The sequence below is a fragment of the Notothenia rossii genome (assembly GCF_949606895.1).
Source record: "Notothenia rossii genome assembly, chromosome: 5".
Taxonomy (NCBI): Eukaryota; Metazoa; Chordata; class Actinopteri; order Perciformes; family Nototheniidae; genus Notothenia; species Notothenia rossii.
Genome location: NC_136903.1, coordinates 36,026,585 through 36,045,438, shown reverse-complemented (window position 1 = coordinate 36,045,438; position 18,854 = coordinate 36,026,585). Strand labels below are relative to the sequence as shown.

General features: G+C 40.2%; 1 protein-coding gene across 3 annotated transcripts; it reads left to right on the top strand.

The window, feature by feature from the left end:
- Positions 1-9,604: 9,604 nt before the first annotated feature.
- gal (galanin/GMAP prepropeptide) lies at positions 9,605-18,431 on the top strand. Of its 3 annotated transcripts, XM_079685808.1 has the most exons (7): positions 9,605-9,699; positions 9,852-9,932; positions 12,248-12,302; positions 14,718-14,789; positions 16,961-17,041; positions 17,345-17,416; positions 18,074-18,292. In XM_079685808.1, the coding sequence occupies exons 2-7, from the start codon at positions 9,852-9,854 to the stop codon at positions 18,133-18,135; spliced, it is 423 nt and encodes a 140-aa protein (XP_079541934.1). In that variant the 5' UTR covers positions 9,605-9,699; the 3' UTR covers positions 18,136-18,292. The 3 variants fall into 3 exon arrangements, with proteins under 3 accessions (XP_079541934.1, XP_079541933.1, XP_079541935.1); XM_079685807.1 differs by lacking the exon at positions 14,718-14,789 and having other exon boundaries at positions 18,164-18,431; XM_079685809.1 differs by lacking the exon at positions 14,718-14,789.
- Positions 18,432-18,854: the final 423 nt, after the last annotated feature.

The following is an 18,854-nucleotide window of genomic DNA, read 5'->3' as shown; positions in this document are numbered from 1 at the left end:
TACTCAGCTTCTCATCCCACAAATGCATGTTCCTCACAAATGTGGCACCATTTAAAAGGGAAATAAATAGGCTCGCCAACGGTATAAGATATATTGCCAATAATCATTACAACAAAGAAGTAATCTACCAAACGCACATTTTCTTACTTTTTGTCATAAGTTTATAATAATTTACCCGATGTTTTCTTCTTATCTTTCGTTTGGTAATATCAAAACCCCATGAACATGCAAGAGTTATGGAAGCATCAAACCAAAATACCAAACCTTATTTAAAACATGGATCCAGACAGGTCAATAGTTTAGATTATACAAGATCTATTTATTACTGTCACTCTAACCCAATTTTGACCTATACAGTGCTCTTTATTGACAGCAAGAGAACAAGACTGAGGCAAAGCAGAGCAGGATGATCAGGTTCAGATCCCGAACGCAACCCTACGACCGATTCTAACTGAATCCACGCAGCTCCACAATGATTTTCAGGCAGGAAGATATACAGCATACCAAAATCACGTCAGCCTAAAGAGCCAAATCAGTGAACCAGAGTGGTGGAGGAATTCTGAAAGCTGGGAATTAGTTAGCATTTAATCTACTTCTAGTGCCCTTTATCATACTCAATTGATTTTGGAATGTACGTCAGTAAACACCCCACTTGGTGATTTGCAGTCATGTGATCGTCATGTTGTCCGTTTATAGACAGCACGAAATGTACTTCTGCCGTTTGCATTTACACTTCAAAAATCATGAATGTGGAGATCATCCCGCTGAACAAAATGCGTAAGTATCATAAACGTGATGTTAATTTTCAGCAATATTCTAAAACCTAATATAAAAATCATTTTAGCGCATTGTTAATATGAACATCTTTGACCTTCAAATGATCAAATGCTGCTCTCTGGGCTTTTCCACTGCAATGATGAGGCACAAGTAGACACATCATCACCACTAGAAGATGCCTGAAAAGTGCAAATACATTCGTCAATGGAGGTGGGGTCAGAATGTGATGTGCAAAATCTAAGTGAAGGGGCTGCTGCCTATAATGGTGTGGAGAAAAGCTTCTCGGCACGCACTCACTTCTCACACAGCATCAGTCAAATTGCCAAAGTGAACCATGGCATCCTGTCTCAAATGGGGCAATCAAAAAATCATAACAGTTTAGTTTTTGTTGATATTATATACTTGTGAATACACTTGATGCAGCTTGATCACTTAGAAATTCACTGGACCACAAGCACTAGAGCCCTATATGCATTCTTTTTATTCTCACCAGAATTTATGAAAAGCATGATCATAATTTTCCTAGCTAATAACAATACCTTTAACGGCCCGTCCACACGGTGGCGTGCGTTGAAGCTTCAACGCTTCTGCCCATTCACTTTGAATGGGTTGACGTCATGCTTTGCCGAACTGCATTGTGGGAGCGTTGCTTCGCTTTGCTCGCGTTGCTCGCGTTGCTTGCTTCAAAAGTTGAGCAATGTTGAACTTTTGAAGCTTCGGCGGAAGCGTCAGCCAATCAAATCATATGCCAGTACAAGCTCTAGCCAATCAAACCGTGTGCTTGTGTGTCCGGGGCGGGAGATTCATGTCCTTGGTTGTTGGTCTAGTTTCAGAAAAGCTCACCGGCAAGCTTCAACGGACGCTGCCGTGTGGACGCTGCGTAACTCTGAGTTTCCTATGGCTTGATGAAAAACGGGGATGTCATATTTCTGTGGCAAAGCCAGAGAAACAGCAACAGAAAGATAAATGGCAAGAGGCACAGATTAGATAAAAGCACAGATAAAAACACAGATTAGATAAAAGCAGTGATGTAAATCAATTTCCAGAAGTATAAAATTGGCATATTTCTTCAATTTATACGACAAACATTTCCTTCTCTTAGCAACCTCTGCCACAGCAACAGCGTTGTCACTCAGCACCAGAATAACAAAGGAGCCAGCTTGCAGGAACACACATTAGCTGGTCCTTACTCTTATTGTCACCACCTAGACATCGTGGCAACTCTCATCCCACCATAGACAGGCTGTTGGCTCCCTGCGCTCATCAAGCTGCTCTCCATCAGCAGCAGTTTTCAGGAAGAATGCTCTGATGATGCTGCTGTACACTTCCTGCTCAGCAGCATGCGGCACAGACACTGTTAAATGTTGTGTCTTCATTTGGATACTTCCCTTAGTACACTGTCATGTCTGTGTCTTTAAATACCTTGCAATATGTGAATTTCCTTTTTTGTTGTTTTCAATGCCATATTGTGGCTTTGCCCATATACAGTCTATGCTTTGCCCTCACCGGAAGTGAGGATTGCTGCTGTTAACTAGCTAGCTAGCTGGCTGGCAACAACAGTTAGCAGTACCAAATAATTACAAATTGCTCTATTAACCCTACTCAATTCACAAACTTTTCTTTTCAACATGGTATAGTAGTACTGTATGTTACTTAAACAGGGAGAAGAAAAAAAACACATGTATAACATTCATTGCTTTAGTGCTGTCTTGACTGGAGCAATACTTGCGGCTGGTTGGGTAACTTCCTATACGCAGCAAGATGGCGGTCATTACGAGGGTTAGGATTCCAGAGTTCCACACTTTAGTTTTTGACCGTTATGCACCATCTGAGTACTTGAAGTGCATGTTGACATGCTTGGCATTGGGACATATTATGATCGATGATATGATACAGATCATTGCAGTACATAATTACGCACATTCAGACAAATAGACAATATATAAGTACAGTCCATTTATAATTTACGAAGCATTAGAGACTGTCTATATAGTGGAGCCTTTAAAGAGCAACTTGCAGGGTTTTTTTTTTTACTACATTTATGCTTAACCTTGCCTGAAAATTACAATTAAAAATGTTAATGCAGGATTTTATATGTTTTACAAGACATAAGGGCAGGAATTCAGAGGAAAAGGAGCTGTTTTGAGCTCTGCTACTAAAAACTGCTTTTTTTAACGTCATACTTCAAACGCGTCATATTATGTCACATGGGGGAGTTAACTTTCTCGGACTCGTTCTCTGCCCAATCCGCGGTAGTAGTTTGTAGTTGGTTTGAGCGGTTGTGATTTAGTGAGCTGGTATTTTTGGGGTAATTTTACATTGCATTTCACCATTTGTAATCATGGTGAGCTTGTGTTTGCAGGTTGCACAAACTCAAGCCCGTCAGGGCATCGAGTCCACAGTTTCCCTCACGGGAAAAGGACCGGAGCTAGCGTTCGTTCCTGGGTGCGTTGTGTATCCACCTCCCTGCAGCACATACTCTCCACAGCTTTATCAAGAAACCGTATTACATCTCTCTCCCACCCTTCGCTGCTCTCTCTCTCCCCCCTTCGCTGCTCTCTCTCCCCTCCGGTACACAGCACCGTAAGACGTAGTGTGTGGAGTTGCATTAGGTAACGCTGTGGTGGCTGTACTGCTCCAGCCGTCTCCTTTGTGTTTGTTTGTTTCCCCCTGTCTGTGTTGTTTGTGTGGGTGTGGTGGCTGTCACTCCTGGCTCCCGGTTCAACCTCCACTCACCTGCTGCAATCAGCTGTGCACCCTCCCCGACTACACACCTGCTTTCCATCAAGCCATTTACAACGGCATATCAACGGAGGCTCCACAACCTTTCTCCGCCAGATCGTCAAGTATCAGCCGTATCTCGCGTCTCCCCTCCGGTACACAGCACCGTAAGAGTGTGGAGTTGCATTAGGTAACGCGAGATACGGCTGATACTTGCGCATTAGTTTCTGTTATGGATCAGTATCAACAGTCCTGCCAGTAACGTTACTATATAATCAATGCTACTTTAGTTATAGCCTGATATATGATTGCTAACTTTACAATGTTGTGATGTGACTGACGTTAGCTAACATTAAATGTAGCTAACGCCGGTCACTCACCAAGACAGCTGCTCTGTTCTCCACTGGTTTTCCACACACCAAAGCTCCATTTCTCTCCGATGGCCGTTATTTTTTCTAATCCTTGGCTGCTCCTGTCTCTTGGACGCCTAGCAGGCTCATAATTATAATCATATGCATTCGAATATATATTTTCAACCTCTTCTGTGTCAAAACTAGCATTGTGATCCATGTTTATTCATACGTTAGACCGGCCGCTCTCTCCCATGTTACGTCACACGCAGGAGGTCACGTGCGGAGGCTTTTTTATGCGGAAGTGAAAATGTCTTACTAAAACGACGCCAGATGTCACTATCGTGTATATTTCTGTATATGTTTTGGAAAATCTAGCGTATTCATCATTTTCCTACACATTTATTCACTGGTGTCTCTAACCTGCAAGTTGCTCTTTAACACCTCAAGAGTCACATTTTCCCCTCAGGAGGAGGAAAGGATTAAACAGTGAATGTTTTAGGTGGACACAATATGGGTGTGTTGGTAGATAGGTATTATTTGTGTGAACAGATTAATAATCTGTGTGTAAAAGCGTAATCTGTAAATGTTAATCCCCACAAATACAAAAACATTTTGGGAAATTTACAAAAATGTTTTTGTAAATATAAAAAGGATCTGCAAATATGCAAAAAAATTCTACAAATAAAAAGAATATCTGTGAATACTATACTTCATTTACATATACAAGAAACGCAATGTCTGAATGTGAATATCTTGCTAACATTTACAACTATCGATCAGGCATTTGTTGTATTTGTGGATATTAATTCTCTGTTTGTTTATCGGCTTTTACAAACACACAGTTTTGAGACAAACTTTCCGCCGGTCGGAGCAAAAATCTACTCGTGTCACTTGAACAGTATGGTTAATAAAGGCCACACATCAAACATTAATGTTAATTAATTTAACATAATTGTGGTCTCTGGTATTAAAGTCAGACCCACCACAACCAACCAACCACCAAAGTTATAAAAAGTCTAACTTTAGACATCTCTACATGAAGCAGACACTACTTCCTGTTTGGGACTTAACATTGGCACACGATGCAAATTATGAGATGAAGAATCCTCCGGGATGGACTGAATTGTAGGATATGGGTGATATATTCATTCTCCTCTTCCCTGTTCCTCTTCTTCGGCCATTTTGTTCTCTTTCATACACTTTGCCCTCTCCTCTTTGTTTTCTACCATACCTCTTTGTCTGTGTTCTTTCCCCTCTTTTGTTACATTGCCTTCTATTTCTCTTTGTATCATGTCTCACTGTGCTCCACCATCATCATCTGGTGCCCTGACTCTGTGGTAATACCCACCATCATGTTGGGTACCACTGACCATCATTACAGTCAGTAACAGTAAATCCTCGGGTGGGGGTGGGGGGGGGGGGTGAGGTCAGTGTGTGTTATCACAGAGTGAACATCATGAAATGGCTTCCTGCCTCCCTGCTGTATGTTTCATGTGAATATTAAACCATCACCAAGTCTTCATTACCACCACCGCGAGGAAGATGTAGAATAAATCCAATATATTTAAGATGTTTTCTACCTCACTAACATTTTGGATGAATTTCATTTGTGGGTTTTTGTTCCTCTGGGCGTCCGAATGGGTTTAATAACCTTCATACAGTATAACTATGATGATAAAACAAATCAATATTACTATAACTGAAGGCTGTTGTGTCTCAGTACAGTAAACAGGTATATTTGTTTAAATGTTGCGGTTGGTTTGGTTCTCATCAATCAATATTTGTCATTTTTACATTGCTTTTATTCAGACTATTTTATACTAATCTGTCTATATAACTGCTGTGAAGCACTTTGGGCTGTAATTCTTGTTTAAATGGTTCTATACAAGCTTATTATTAATATTAATATTATTATTATTATCAAGGTTGAGTCGAGTTCCTTGAAAGATCTGCTTTACAAAAAAAAACTGTCTACATGTGAGACTGACCGTTGAGCGGCCCGACCAAGCAAGGAGGCAGAGTCAAAACGTCCCAAATACAACCCGGTGTGGGCATTTACTAAAATCATGTGCACATACTGTAGTTCACAGCCTCAATCCTGCTGTTCTCCCTGAACACATCCTGCAGCCACAAGGATCTCACACCACATTACAAACAGGAAACACAGAGCCTAAATACCCACAGACTAATCAATCAACAGGACACAGGTGAGGGGGGAGGAGACAACACAGGGCACCAGGTGAACACAATCAGCAGCAACAGACATGGGTGAGTGATATATCAACTTTACACAGTGGTAACATGTACAATTAATGCAATTTAACGTCATGATTTTCACACCCTCAACATATTAATTGCACCCTGATTATTCTCAACCGCTGTCATTCTTACACAAGCATAAATACTTTCGGCGCTCTCGCTAACTCCCCTATCTTTTCAAGCGGAGCCGAGGACCCGACCAGCACCTGACAAATGAAATTCCTATCAATACGGTTTAATCAGTTAACTCCGGTTCAAGCTCCATGCTAGAGCTTTTCAGGTTCAGAACCGGTTCTTCTGTTTAGCTCCGGCTCTTTTCACACCGGACTGGTGCTGCGTCATTGCGTCATCGTTTGCCTCATGACGTAACCGTTTGCGTGCCTGCTTCATAAAGCCAAACCGCGCGGAAACCCCTCACAGCTGACACCGACAACAACAATAACAATGGCCGATTGTGCTCCAGCTTCCTCTGTACCTCTTCGGAAGACCAGATTCCCAGTAGGTAGCTGGTCTCTTCAGTGGACCACTGCTGCTTGTTAAGTTTCTCCATCGTTGTGTACAAACTGGATAAAACGCCGGCTTTTTGTTGTTGTTCAGAAGTTGATCCCGCCCCTGCCCCCGCCTCGAAGTAAGCGGTGCTTTTGTTCTAGCCGGACAATTTTTTGGTGCTTGAAACAAACCGGATTCCGGAGCTAAGAGGCTGCTCCGCTGCTCCGCTGCGGTGTGAACAGGAAAACCCGGTGCTTTTCAAGCTCCAGCTCCGAACCGGCCCTGAAACACCGTTGGTGTGAATGAGGTGACATTCACATTCCACTGACCTAACTAAACCATCACTGTACTGAATTACTTTTATTCCATCAGTGCGCGAGTCCGAGTCGAGTCACGAGTCCTGAAAATCGGGGTAAATTTCTCAATCCACTTTCTACATGAAAACACAAACTTGAAAGTTGGACCAGTTTTGAAAAGTCACTTGAGATATTTCTCTATGTGTTAGGCTATGTATTTGGTTATTAGCAGATCTGAAAAGCTGCTGTATCAATTGCGGGAAACAGGTTCAACCGGGTCTTTAAACGCCTCATTTACAAAACTGTGTGACCAATCAGGAACTTTGATTTATCATCTTGCAAATGATCAGATTAAAGTAAGCTTTGATATTGATCTGGATGTTAAAAAGAAAAGTAAGCATGGTGTAAATACAGTATATTACACCAAAAACAATTCAAGCTGCACAAAATGAACATCAGTGTGTACACACACACACATTTTCACCACTACTAGACCTTGTGATTTGCCTCATCTCAAGAGCTTTTAATTGCGTGTTAAGATGTTTAATGTGTTTGATTTGCAGAGATGTGCCAGAGGAGCCAAATAACAGGATTTTAAGTATCACGGCCAGACTGGCTCCCAGCGTGGTGTCCAGGGAATTCTAAAGTTTCATGACACATTGTTTCATTTTCGTCTGCCACAATGTTATCAGGATGATGATTTTCAGTCCTGGTATAGAACGAGAAAGCTGTTGCAGGATTCACTAACACTGCAAATATGAAGGGTGCATCAAATCATACCAAATCAGAGGACAATCTGTTGGACAGCAGTTACAGGGGCTGTGTACCCATGCACAAGTATTTGGAATTGGGAGGTTTTAAAACATCACAGTCAAATGGATGGCTTCACATGTATGTTACAGCCTGTAGATTGCTGATCATATTTCTACATTTTCCCAACTGCAAAATGAAACAAACTGCAAAACTCTTCTCCAGCACACAACGCTTTATCAACCTATTAGTCTGTATAATTATATTACCATATACCAGTGGCAGAAGGTGTACTAAGATGATCTTTAAAGAGGAGACATAGCAATAGTCTGTGATTAATAAAAGTTTACGAGATTTCTATGTTTTGTTTTCCGACATAATATATGTCAGTAAGTATCATAAACATGTGTTTGCCACAGATCTTATTTATTGCAATATTCTGAAATCTGCACTGGAAAATAAAATCTACAAAGGATGGTCAAAAATAATATGCATATTTGGTATTAACTTTGAATTTTTTATTTCTCACTGTGCTTTTTTTGTCTCCACAAGAGCAGTAGGCCGAACCATCTTTACAGCTCCTGCTGCAGTGCTGCAAACACAGTCATTCATGTTCTTAGTATGGTCCCCCCTTGTTAGAGTGAACACTGAAACAGCTCTAACTATAACAAAATCATATCTACCAGCACCATAAACTGCAGCCTCTCAAATGACTCTACAGTATCTAACACTCAACATTGGAGCCTTCATGAAGGAGGAAGCACGGCAGCACTTTAACCAGGTGGAACTCATAAACTCAGTGTATATCAACATGCAGATCATTTACTGTTTATGTCTAGGTCAAAACTAATTGTTATCTTAATTTATGACAAAAACTATGGAACAAAAGTGTTTGTTATGTAGGGAGCAGCTTTATGCCTTTTAATGGAAATAGCTTTGCTCTGTCCGTGGTGTTGAAGCATGGACCATCAGTCAGTACTTTCTGAACCTTTAACCGGGCTCTTTCTGCTGCGTCAATGGTACTGAACCTTTAGCTACATGGACCAAATTCTGAAAGCAGAAACACTGAACATGGGGAACAGATACGTGCTTGTTCTTTCTTTAGAAAAAAACCTCAAACTTGATTTTAGGAATGTGTTCAAGAACCCTTTGAACATGTATATTCACAAATAACCCTCTCAAGACGTGACATGGATACAATATTTTGTAAAAAAAAACACATGGAGCTCAAATAATCTTTGTAATATCTATCAAACTATAGATCCTATACATCCACTGGACGTAGATTCTAAAAGTAAAATGTAAACTTCTCGCTAGAAATGTAATCAAAAAGCATTATAATAACTATCCTACAATTTAGGATTTTCCACTAAAAATAAATCGGGTGTCTGCCATGTTTTTTTTTTCTCTCGCTGGGAAAGTTTGCGATCCATGGTCACCGCCGGTGATTAGAAATGAATATAGGAAAACATATTGTATCCATGTCACGTCTTGAGAGGGTTATTTGTGAACATACTACATTTTGCCCTGTCGACCAAAGTAGCTATTTCACGTTTTTTTTTAGACTGGGTTGGTTTATTACAATTTCGCCTCTTTACAAAACGGTCAACAAGATCATCAAGCAAGCCACAAAGAAATGTAAAATATATGTTTTATATTAAAAAACAAAGACAACCCATTTGATATGAGATGATACTGACAAGAACATGCCTTCTTGTTTAAGTCACACATCAGGTAAGGACAGAAAATTAGGACAAACGTATTTTTTCCCTTTTTAAATGTAATCCCATGTCTCCAAGAGCGACATAGAAAAATGTGTTGATGGCAGTAGGCATTATATGATATTATTGAATGTCATTATGCGTTGCGCTCGTGACCTGCCATCCTGCGAACGAGAGGGGGGGGGGGGGGGGGGGGGGGGTTGCTGACGCCAGATCCCAGCGGCGGGGTCCGGGGTGGAGGACATAAAAGGTGGAGGGAGTCCTCAGATCCTCCGAACCACTGAGAGTTAAACTTCTCCTGCTGCAGCCCACAGTCCACAGGTCGGTTTAAAGGTGAGTCACTGCTGTGCTTCCTCTTCTTATTCTCCGGGAAAGTTGACTTTTTTCCTCCAAATGATGGAGAAAGTTTACGGATGGTGTTTAGATTCAGTAGAAACTTTCTCTAATACTTTTCTGTTGTTGTTGATGTTGTTTTGTCTCTTTAGATGCAGAGAAGCTTTGGGATTTTCTGCGTGTCGCTCATCTTCTGCGCAGCTCTGTCTGAGACCATCGGGCTGGTCCTCGCGGTAAGACGTTCACATTTCATTTTAGTGCATGTGCCAAAATATTCAGAGATAATCAAATCAAAATATGCAATTACAATGTCCAAACACCCATATTTAGCATGTTAAATAATATGATTCAGAGTCTGAATACTTGATTTATCCCGAGTTTTGCTCAGTTGATTCATTTTAGAAGGAAATAAATAGCCTACGACAAAAAGGGATACAAAAATTAACAAGACGTCAAAGTGAGAATATGCAATTAAAACATTTAATTAAATAAAGATATAAAGAACTAAAGTTAGGATGTGTATTAAAATATAATTAATAAAAGATATAGGAATGAGATTGATCAATGAAAAACATAAAATGTAATAAAGATGTTTGTATAACCAAAAAGAGTTTTAGTAAAAATGTGCAATGAAAATATAAAATAAAATGTAATAAAGATAATTATATAAACGTAAGAATTTAGTAAGAATATGCAATAAAAATAAAAATAAAGAAGTTGAAGTAAAAAGCATATTAAAATGTAGAATACAATATGAATATAAATTAGTATAATGTTAATAATAACATTTGCAATGTTAAATGACCAATTTGACAACAGGTAATGATAGCATATAAATACTGTTAGCTTTAGAGTTATTACAACAATATGCAGATGTGTCTGCTGACACTGCTGTTAGTAATCTGGATTTTCTTCCTATAGAGCTGCACTGCTTTATGTATTTATGTCAATAGTTTTAAGATCTTTGTTTAAAAAAACATTAGCTCATGTATACATTAACTGTGTGTGCTGGTAGATGTGGGACTGTTGTCCACAGAAGTGAAATATGCTTGATATCCATATCCAGACGTTAAAATGTAATATCAATGTCTATGTCAGCCTATGAGAGGTGAATTGATATAATAATTAGGGTTGCACAAGTATTTGTATCAAAGTCGCATTATGGACTAGTGCAATATCCACATTTCATTAAGAGCAATAATAATGCAAACTATGTGAAAATATCTGTAGGCCTATTCTTGTGCTTCAGAGAAGTCCCAGCAGACTAACCATCTTTTACAGACTTAATAGAAAATCATCTTTTGGTACATATCCTCTTTAATACTAATACCAGTATCATTTAAATATATGTTTGGTAGGGGTTACTTCAGTAGGTAGATGTGTAGATCACTAAGGACAAAGAGAGAGACAGTTACACACCTGGGTCCTCATGTATAACGCCGTGCGTAGGATTGACGTGGGAAGGTTGCTTACGTGGTAGAAATCCGAAAAATAGGTCCATACATTTTCCGCCACTTTCCGATTCACCAAACATTGCATACCGGCGAGGAAAGTGCGTATTACACTTCCTACGCCGGTTTCCCTTTATAAATCACAACCGACTCGAAATGCGGTGCAGCTTTTGCGGACTTCATGTAACGCCCATATTTGCCTATAAATAGTCAAAGAAACGCCCTTTCATTCATTCATTTTGACTGACTGCATGGAGAAGATCGCAGGAAATGACGACAGAACAGCTAAAAAAAACATCTCACACCGTGTCAGATTTTGTTTATTTTGGGGAGGTCGAGATAAATCATATTGTTTGGTGGATGCAGTTTGAACCAGAGTAGCAGCATGGAGATTGAATCGTCACCAAAATAAATAAAGAAGTGGTCCGAAAAAGGTTAATGACAAAATAAATACACATAGCCTTCCTCAGGCAGTGTGTTTGTACTGGGGACAGGAGACCCCCCCCCCCCCCCCCCCCCCCCCTTGATGAGAAACTGTAAGAAATGATCGGGGAATCCCTCCGGAGTGGATTCATGACGACTGGATCTGAATTATGTTTTTGTATTTGGTGGTTTGTGTCCCAGCTATCGATCAGCTGTGCGCAGCGCACTGCAGCCTGTGCATCTCAACCCCCCCCCCCCCCGTTTTTGTGCTTAGTGCGTCCGCATGGGTTAGAGTTTGCGTGGAGGACCGCACGTTTTCCCGTCAAATTAGTATTTTATAAATCGCAAACATTGCGTAGAAACTGCCGTACGCCATTTTTTGAGCGAATATCCTTTTATAAATGAGGCCCCTGAACTTGCTCCTGTGGGTATTGTCCACAGTAGATGACCATTACATGTATGATCTGTATGTGTAATGTGTATTTGTGAAGTGCTTTGAGAGTAAATGATAAAGCGCTATAATAAATATAAGGATTATTATTATTATTATTACTGGTCATTGGCAGGCTACAAAGAAAGAGGTAGAAGAGGAGTTTTTTAATCATAATACTTTTTGTTACTTGTGAACATTTTTGATATTTTGATGACTCTGATCATGTCTGTGGACCCTGCAGGCGAAGGAGAAGCGTGGCTGGACTCTGAACAGTGCTGGCTACCTGTTAGGTCCCCGTAAGTACCAACTGCACACACACACACACACACACACACACACACACACACACACACACACACACACACACACACACACACACACACACACACACACACACACACACACACACACACACACACACACACACACACACACACACACACACACACACACACACACACACACACACACACACACACAGCAATCCGTTGAGCCTCCAACATGTCCAAATAATTTCTCTGCCATGAACTTTGAAAACCTATTGCACATTTTGCCAATTAACAATATGCTACCTTCTTTGCTAAATTATTATCACATTTTAGTAATAGTTCATATTAGGTCCAATTATGTTTACATTTCCTTTGAATTCTAATATATTTTCTATCCATTTAGTTTGTGCCGCACAACTTAATCATTGACAAGGTGTCATTTGCTATACAAGCAAAACACCTGGACCTCAATACATCATCCATACATTAAGATTAATGCTGCTGTCCTGGCTTAGTACTAAATTATCTGTGAACATTTCAAATGTTGTCACCCCCCCATCTCTTACTCCATGCTCCTTCTATCTGTGCATCATTCTGCCTCTGCGCTCACACAGCATCTGGTTTGTCTTGTTGAGTCTTTTACATTTATTCAAAAACAAAGGATCACATTAATTAAAATACAATCCTTATTATACACACAAGAAAACCAAGTTACTTGAAGCAGGAGGGCAAAAATAATAGCTTATTAAAAAACAGCCCAAGTACAAGTACATCGGTATTGGTCAAAGACCTCAGATAACAACGACACAATGTATGATAAATAAGTTCCAAAATATATGACCAAGTATTATTTATATTTCAGGTCTCAAAGCTAGAATTTAACAAAGTCATGCACAGGGGTTGAATGATAGCACATACCACAAATGAGAAGTGAGAGAAAATAACAGCCAGAAGCAAGGCTCTCTTTTAAAAAAAAAAATGTATTAGGCTTTAGGAGCTGTAAGCCAGCTGAAAAACACAGCATTATAAAAGAAATGCATTGGCAATATTTACATTTTTATTTGGCAATATTGCCTTTAGCAGAGTTACGATCAAAGCAAGCAGGAAAGCACAGGTGGATTTAATGACACGACATTAGTTTAAAGCTACATTTCAAGAGCAAGGACTGCGCCTCAACACTGTGTCGGTTACAGATGTAATTTAAGGAGATATTGAATGTAAGGGTTGAAGAAGGAGGATGAGGGATGCTGTCTGTCACGCTGGTCTGGAGGACAGACTGAAGTCCAACAGAGAGACTCAGGGTGGGGGCTCAGTCTCAGGCGTGTTTCTGCCAGATCTGAATACCAGATCCCAGACAGTAACTATAATGGGACAACAAGTATGCACCAGATGAAAGAAGAATAGATTAGGGGAGACAGGATGAGAGGATGAAGGAATGTAGGGAAGGAGGGATGAATGGATGAAAAGGATGTAGGGAAAATCCGATGAATGATGAGAGGGATTCATTGATAAACGGATGTAAGGAGGGAGGGGTGAAAGGTCAAAGGTATGTAGAAGGGGCAAGATGTGGGTGTAAGTAATATGGGAAGGGAGGGGTGAAGGGTTGTAAGGAAAGATGGATGAAGTGAAGGAGGCATAAAATGTCAAAGAGTTGTTGGGAAGAAGGGATGAATGGTCAAAGCGATGTAGGGAGGGAGGGATGAATGGGAACGGACACATGAATGGAGGAAGGGATAATTGGGTTAGGGAAGGACACGTGGTCAAAGGGATGAGAGATGTGGTTTACTAATGTGGTTTAAAATAAGATAGGAAGTGGAGTGGATGAATGGAAAGGAAAGGGGGGTGGGTCGTGGATTTAGAGACCACAGAGGCAGGATGTGTTAGCAGGTAATCAGAGGTGTTGTTGAGGCGTGGCCCTGCTCCCCGAACATTAGCTAACTAACTAGTTGATATTTAACCAAATGTTGGTACGGACTAACGTTTTGATTCAAAGCCTGAGTAAAACGTTTCTTTATATAACGGTGTTAAGTAAACGGAGAACATAATAATAATAATCTAATCACTTTAAAATGATTTCTGTGTTTTTCTCCTAACCCCTGAGCTCACCTGTTTTGTTAAAAAAAAATTGCTTTTGTAACAACAAGAAAAGTCAAGCTCATCCTGTGTGAATAGCTACTGTTCTGTTTCTTTGTCCACTGTCTCCACTGTCAGCTCATTACGTATCATTTAAAGACAGCCTCATTACCGTCTACACTGCGTATCCAGATGAGTGTGTGTGTGTGTGTGTGTGTGTGTGTGTGTGTGTGTGTGTGTGTGTGTGTGTGTGTGTGTGTGTGTGTGTGTGTGTGTGTGTGTGTGTGTGTGTGTGTGTGTGTGTGTGTGTGTGTGTTTGTGTGTGTGAAGCCCAGGTAAAGGTTGCTCGTGCCTCATCCTGTGTTTCAGGTCGTATTGATCACCTAATTCAGATAAAGGATTCTCCCAGTGCCAGAGGCAGAGAGGAGCTGGTCGCTCAATGTAAGATAGAAACGTACAGCCGCTGCAGGGCCTTGGTGTCAGGCTACGAATTGCTCTGTGCAAACATCCCGCATCTCTTAGCTGCTTCTGTCCCACGTCTGGGAGGCGGGGGGGGGGGGGGGGGGCGCCTTTCATCCCACTGCTTTTTGTGCTTATGCATCCAAACATTGCATTTATCTCCGCTCTGTAAGCAAACACATCCATGTTGATGTCTTTAGAGTGAATGTTAGCTAAGGCGTTAGGTGGGACTACACTGCGTTTAACATCATGTGCAAGATATATAGTATTAATGCACTTCAATGTTAGAAATGTGAGGATTCAGATTTCCTCAATCATGTCCTCATGTTTCCATCAAACTGTTGTCAGGTCTCAAAAGGCTCTGCAGTATAATTCAAGTGCCATTTCTTCTGAAAAGACAGCTCCTCGAAAACTCGTCCCCACCCTTCCTGAAGCAGGAGTCTGTGTAAAAGTAAAAACCAAAACAGGAGGTTCCTGAAAAGCGGGAGAAAAGTGGTTTATACTGGAAACACAAAACCATTAAAAATTGTTTTAATAACTTTCCCCTTGTGATCACTTCAATGTCATGTATGTTAATTGGACTTAAAGTTCAACAAACGCAGACAGTACAGGAGGAGCAGCTCAAGCACTACTTTACCTAATGAGGAAGCCACCTAATGGCTCTCTTCAAACACACATCATGACCACTTGAACATCAAGTAAAATGTGATAAATACACATACTTGAAATGACTGGTGAGTAATGCTGCAGTGTAAGAACTCAGATAAGGTTCTGCAGTTCAGTGAATGAATTCATCATCAGCAAACACTGTGTGAGCCCAAGCTTGAACCTCGGCTACGTTTTGAAAATAGGTCTCAGAGTTAAGCATCTATTTTTCTGAAAAATCAAAAAAAAGAAATGTAACATTGGTTTTACTTTTAATATATTAACAGGAGCATTTTTGCTGCAACTTGTGCAGTCCAAGTTGCAGCCTCATATTTTTCATACAAAATTGGGTGTTAAGCCCATAGATAACTATAATATGCTGAGAGGCACAAACTTGGGCTAGTAAAAGCTGTTTGCTTTGATTATAATTATATATGTGGCAAACACATGTTTATGACACTTGCACTTTTCATTCAGCTGATTAATCTCCACATATTAACAACACTTTTATGGTTTTTGAAGATTAAATGCAATCGGCAGAAGTAAAACTATTGGATTCTGAACACCGCTAAGCTAACGGCTGCTACATTTAGTTGTTTAATTGAGTTACTTGTTAGCAACCGCTGTTTTTATGACTCATATAGCTTCAGACATTCATCCGTGGGGTATTTTCTGACATATTTATTTTGCCATTGAACAAGCACAGCTTGTATTACTCACAGACCTTATTCCAGGCTTATAACGAAAACCATTGAATTTTGAAACGAGGGAACCGAAAGTGATTAAATGCTAACTCAATCCTCAGTTTTATGACTCATATCTGCACCACTCTATTATTGTCGTGCTATCTGAGGTGAAACATCGTGGTAATGGTAATTTCTTAGTAGCACATGTTTTCTTTTTCACAGGGCAAGGCTAGCGCTAAGGTAGGCTAAACATAGCCAAGTAAAATGTGTGGTAATCAGTGTTAAGATAGAACAGACTTAAAGGGTGAGTGGTTGCTTTGGAAAATGAACGTCTGGTTAGGCATATAGCTTCTCTATGAGACCTTCTAGTGCTGTATACTAAAGTGGTGAGAGTCCGTCCTGTACCATGTCTTTGCTTGTCCAATATATATATATTTTTTATGTTTTATTATCCAAATGCGTTTCCTTGTGTGTTAAAACTGTAGTCCATTCTATGTTTTGTACTTTTCTGTTTTACTGCAATTCCATGAGCCAAGCCCTGCAGGTGGTCCGTACAAGTTTGGAAATGTAACCAAACAAATACAAACCAAATACCATGCTGAAATAACCAAGTGTACAACAATTTCCTTTATATCTTCTTATGAAATCTAGGCAGAGTGGTGTCATGTGTGTACTCTGTATGTATTTGTCTCTAATGTGTGATTCTTTCTAAAACTGTGGGATATTTAGGAAATGTATCCAAGTAGCTGTAATACTTTAATCAAGTTGAACTGCAGTACACACCTCTGACATGTGGTGCTGACTGTGATCCTCCCTGTCTAGATGGGATCGATGGACACAGGACGCTCGTAGACAAGGCGGGGCTCGCTGGGAAGAGGGACATGGAGGAGGACTACAGAACAGGTGTGTGTGTTTCTGTTTCTGTGTTTCTATCTGTGTTGGTCTGTAGATATGTGTGTGTGCCCTGTGAAACAGAAACCTTCCTCTCTTTGTGTAAAGACAAACTCAATTTGTGTTTTAAACCTTAGGTGCGCTGATTTACTTTATATCGTTTTTTGGTTCAGGTTTCTCTGTGACTCTCTGCCATGTTGGATAATAAAAGCTTCTTCTTTGATGCAGATATCTTGGTGTCTAAAGATATTTATTTCCCATGTTATTGTAAGCACAGCTCCTGTCAAACTGCCCTTTGTTGCTCTGCCTCCACAGGTGCCCAGAGAATAGCAGATGGAGACATCATCCACACTGTCATCGACATCCTGTCGTACCTTAAACTTAAAGGTATGCTCATGCTTTCTGTTTCAATATTCCTCAAAGTGAGGGTTATGCTACAGAATGTGGAATGGAACATTTCTTCATTATTAACTTTACCACACGGACTTCCTCCACTACCATTTACCTTGACAAAAAGGCAATGGGACCTTTCCATTGGATTTTGGAATACTGCAGAATATAATCTTTGTATCAAACAAACATTTATGATACTTAAACGTTTTGATCAATAGGATATTATGCACATATTAACATAATTTTTAAGATTTTGTAAAGGTAAATGGCTAACCTTAGGCTATGAACAAACTACAAACGTCACATAACTTCATGTCACCACCGCTAAGCCAAGTCTACGGAGTATGAGACAAAAAATAATACTAAAATTAACCATAAACACAGCAAGAACCCATTTACTGTAAGAGTTTGTCATCTCTCTGCATTACATCGTGGAAATGTTGTGTACAAGTGCAAACGAGATAGTCATTTAAAAATCAGAGCAGTAACACTGACTGTCAAAAGGACACTAAAGTGTTTAAGTGACTGCACCATGGTCAGATATATATTTGGTGCTATGGCTGGTTTGTGAGTAGGCCTACATGATGAGCATTGTGATTGACTGACCCTCTTATGTCTGTAGTAATGTACTTGTGTTGGTGTGTGTTGCAGAGATGGGAGCCTTGGACAGCCTGCCTTCCTCTGTGACATCAGATGAACTTGCCAACCCCTAATGGCCCCCCCTCTCCTCACCTCCATCAGCCCGAGTCATGCTTTTGCTATCCGGACCCCCTCCGTCTTACATGTCCCCTTCCTGTCCCACCATCCATACCCTGACGCTGGATTTGTCCTGGCTCCAGATATCTGCTTCTTTGACTCTTTGAATGATTGTCCCCCCAATACAAATACGAGATCTGTCTGCTCCTATGTAAATAAAAAGGTCAGCGAGTGTCTGCTGGCTGTGGGACGATCTGTTCAATAACTCACTGTATTGTCATCTTAGTATTCTTTCATCTGATAGATGAAAATGGAGGGAAATTAATAAACAAATGGCACTGGACTTGAATTGGAGTTTATTTCTTTACATAAGTATCACCAAATTAATCACTGAGATTACAGTACATAACGTATCTGATGTTTTTCAAGTAGGTGAGGACAGTGGATTCACAAATTATCATAATAATCAACACATGTCGGAAATACTTCTACTCACTAGGAAGTAATGTTTGTTATAAAACCTAAAATACTGTTAAAGTAAAAGACCTGCATTCAAAATGTTACTCAAGTATAAGTACAACAGCATTACCATCAAAATATACTTAAAGTACCAAAAGTAGTCATTGTGCAGATTTTTCCCATCTCACACCGTGTCAGATTTTGGTTATTTTGGGGAGGTCGAGATAAATCATATTGTTTGGTGGATGCAGTTGTAACAGAGTAGCAGCATGGAGGT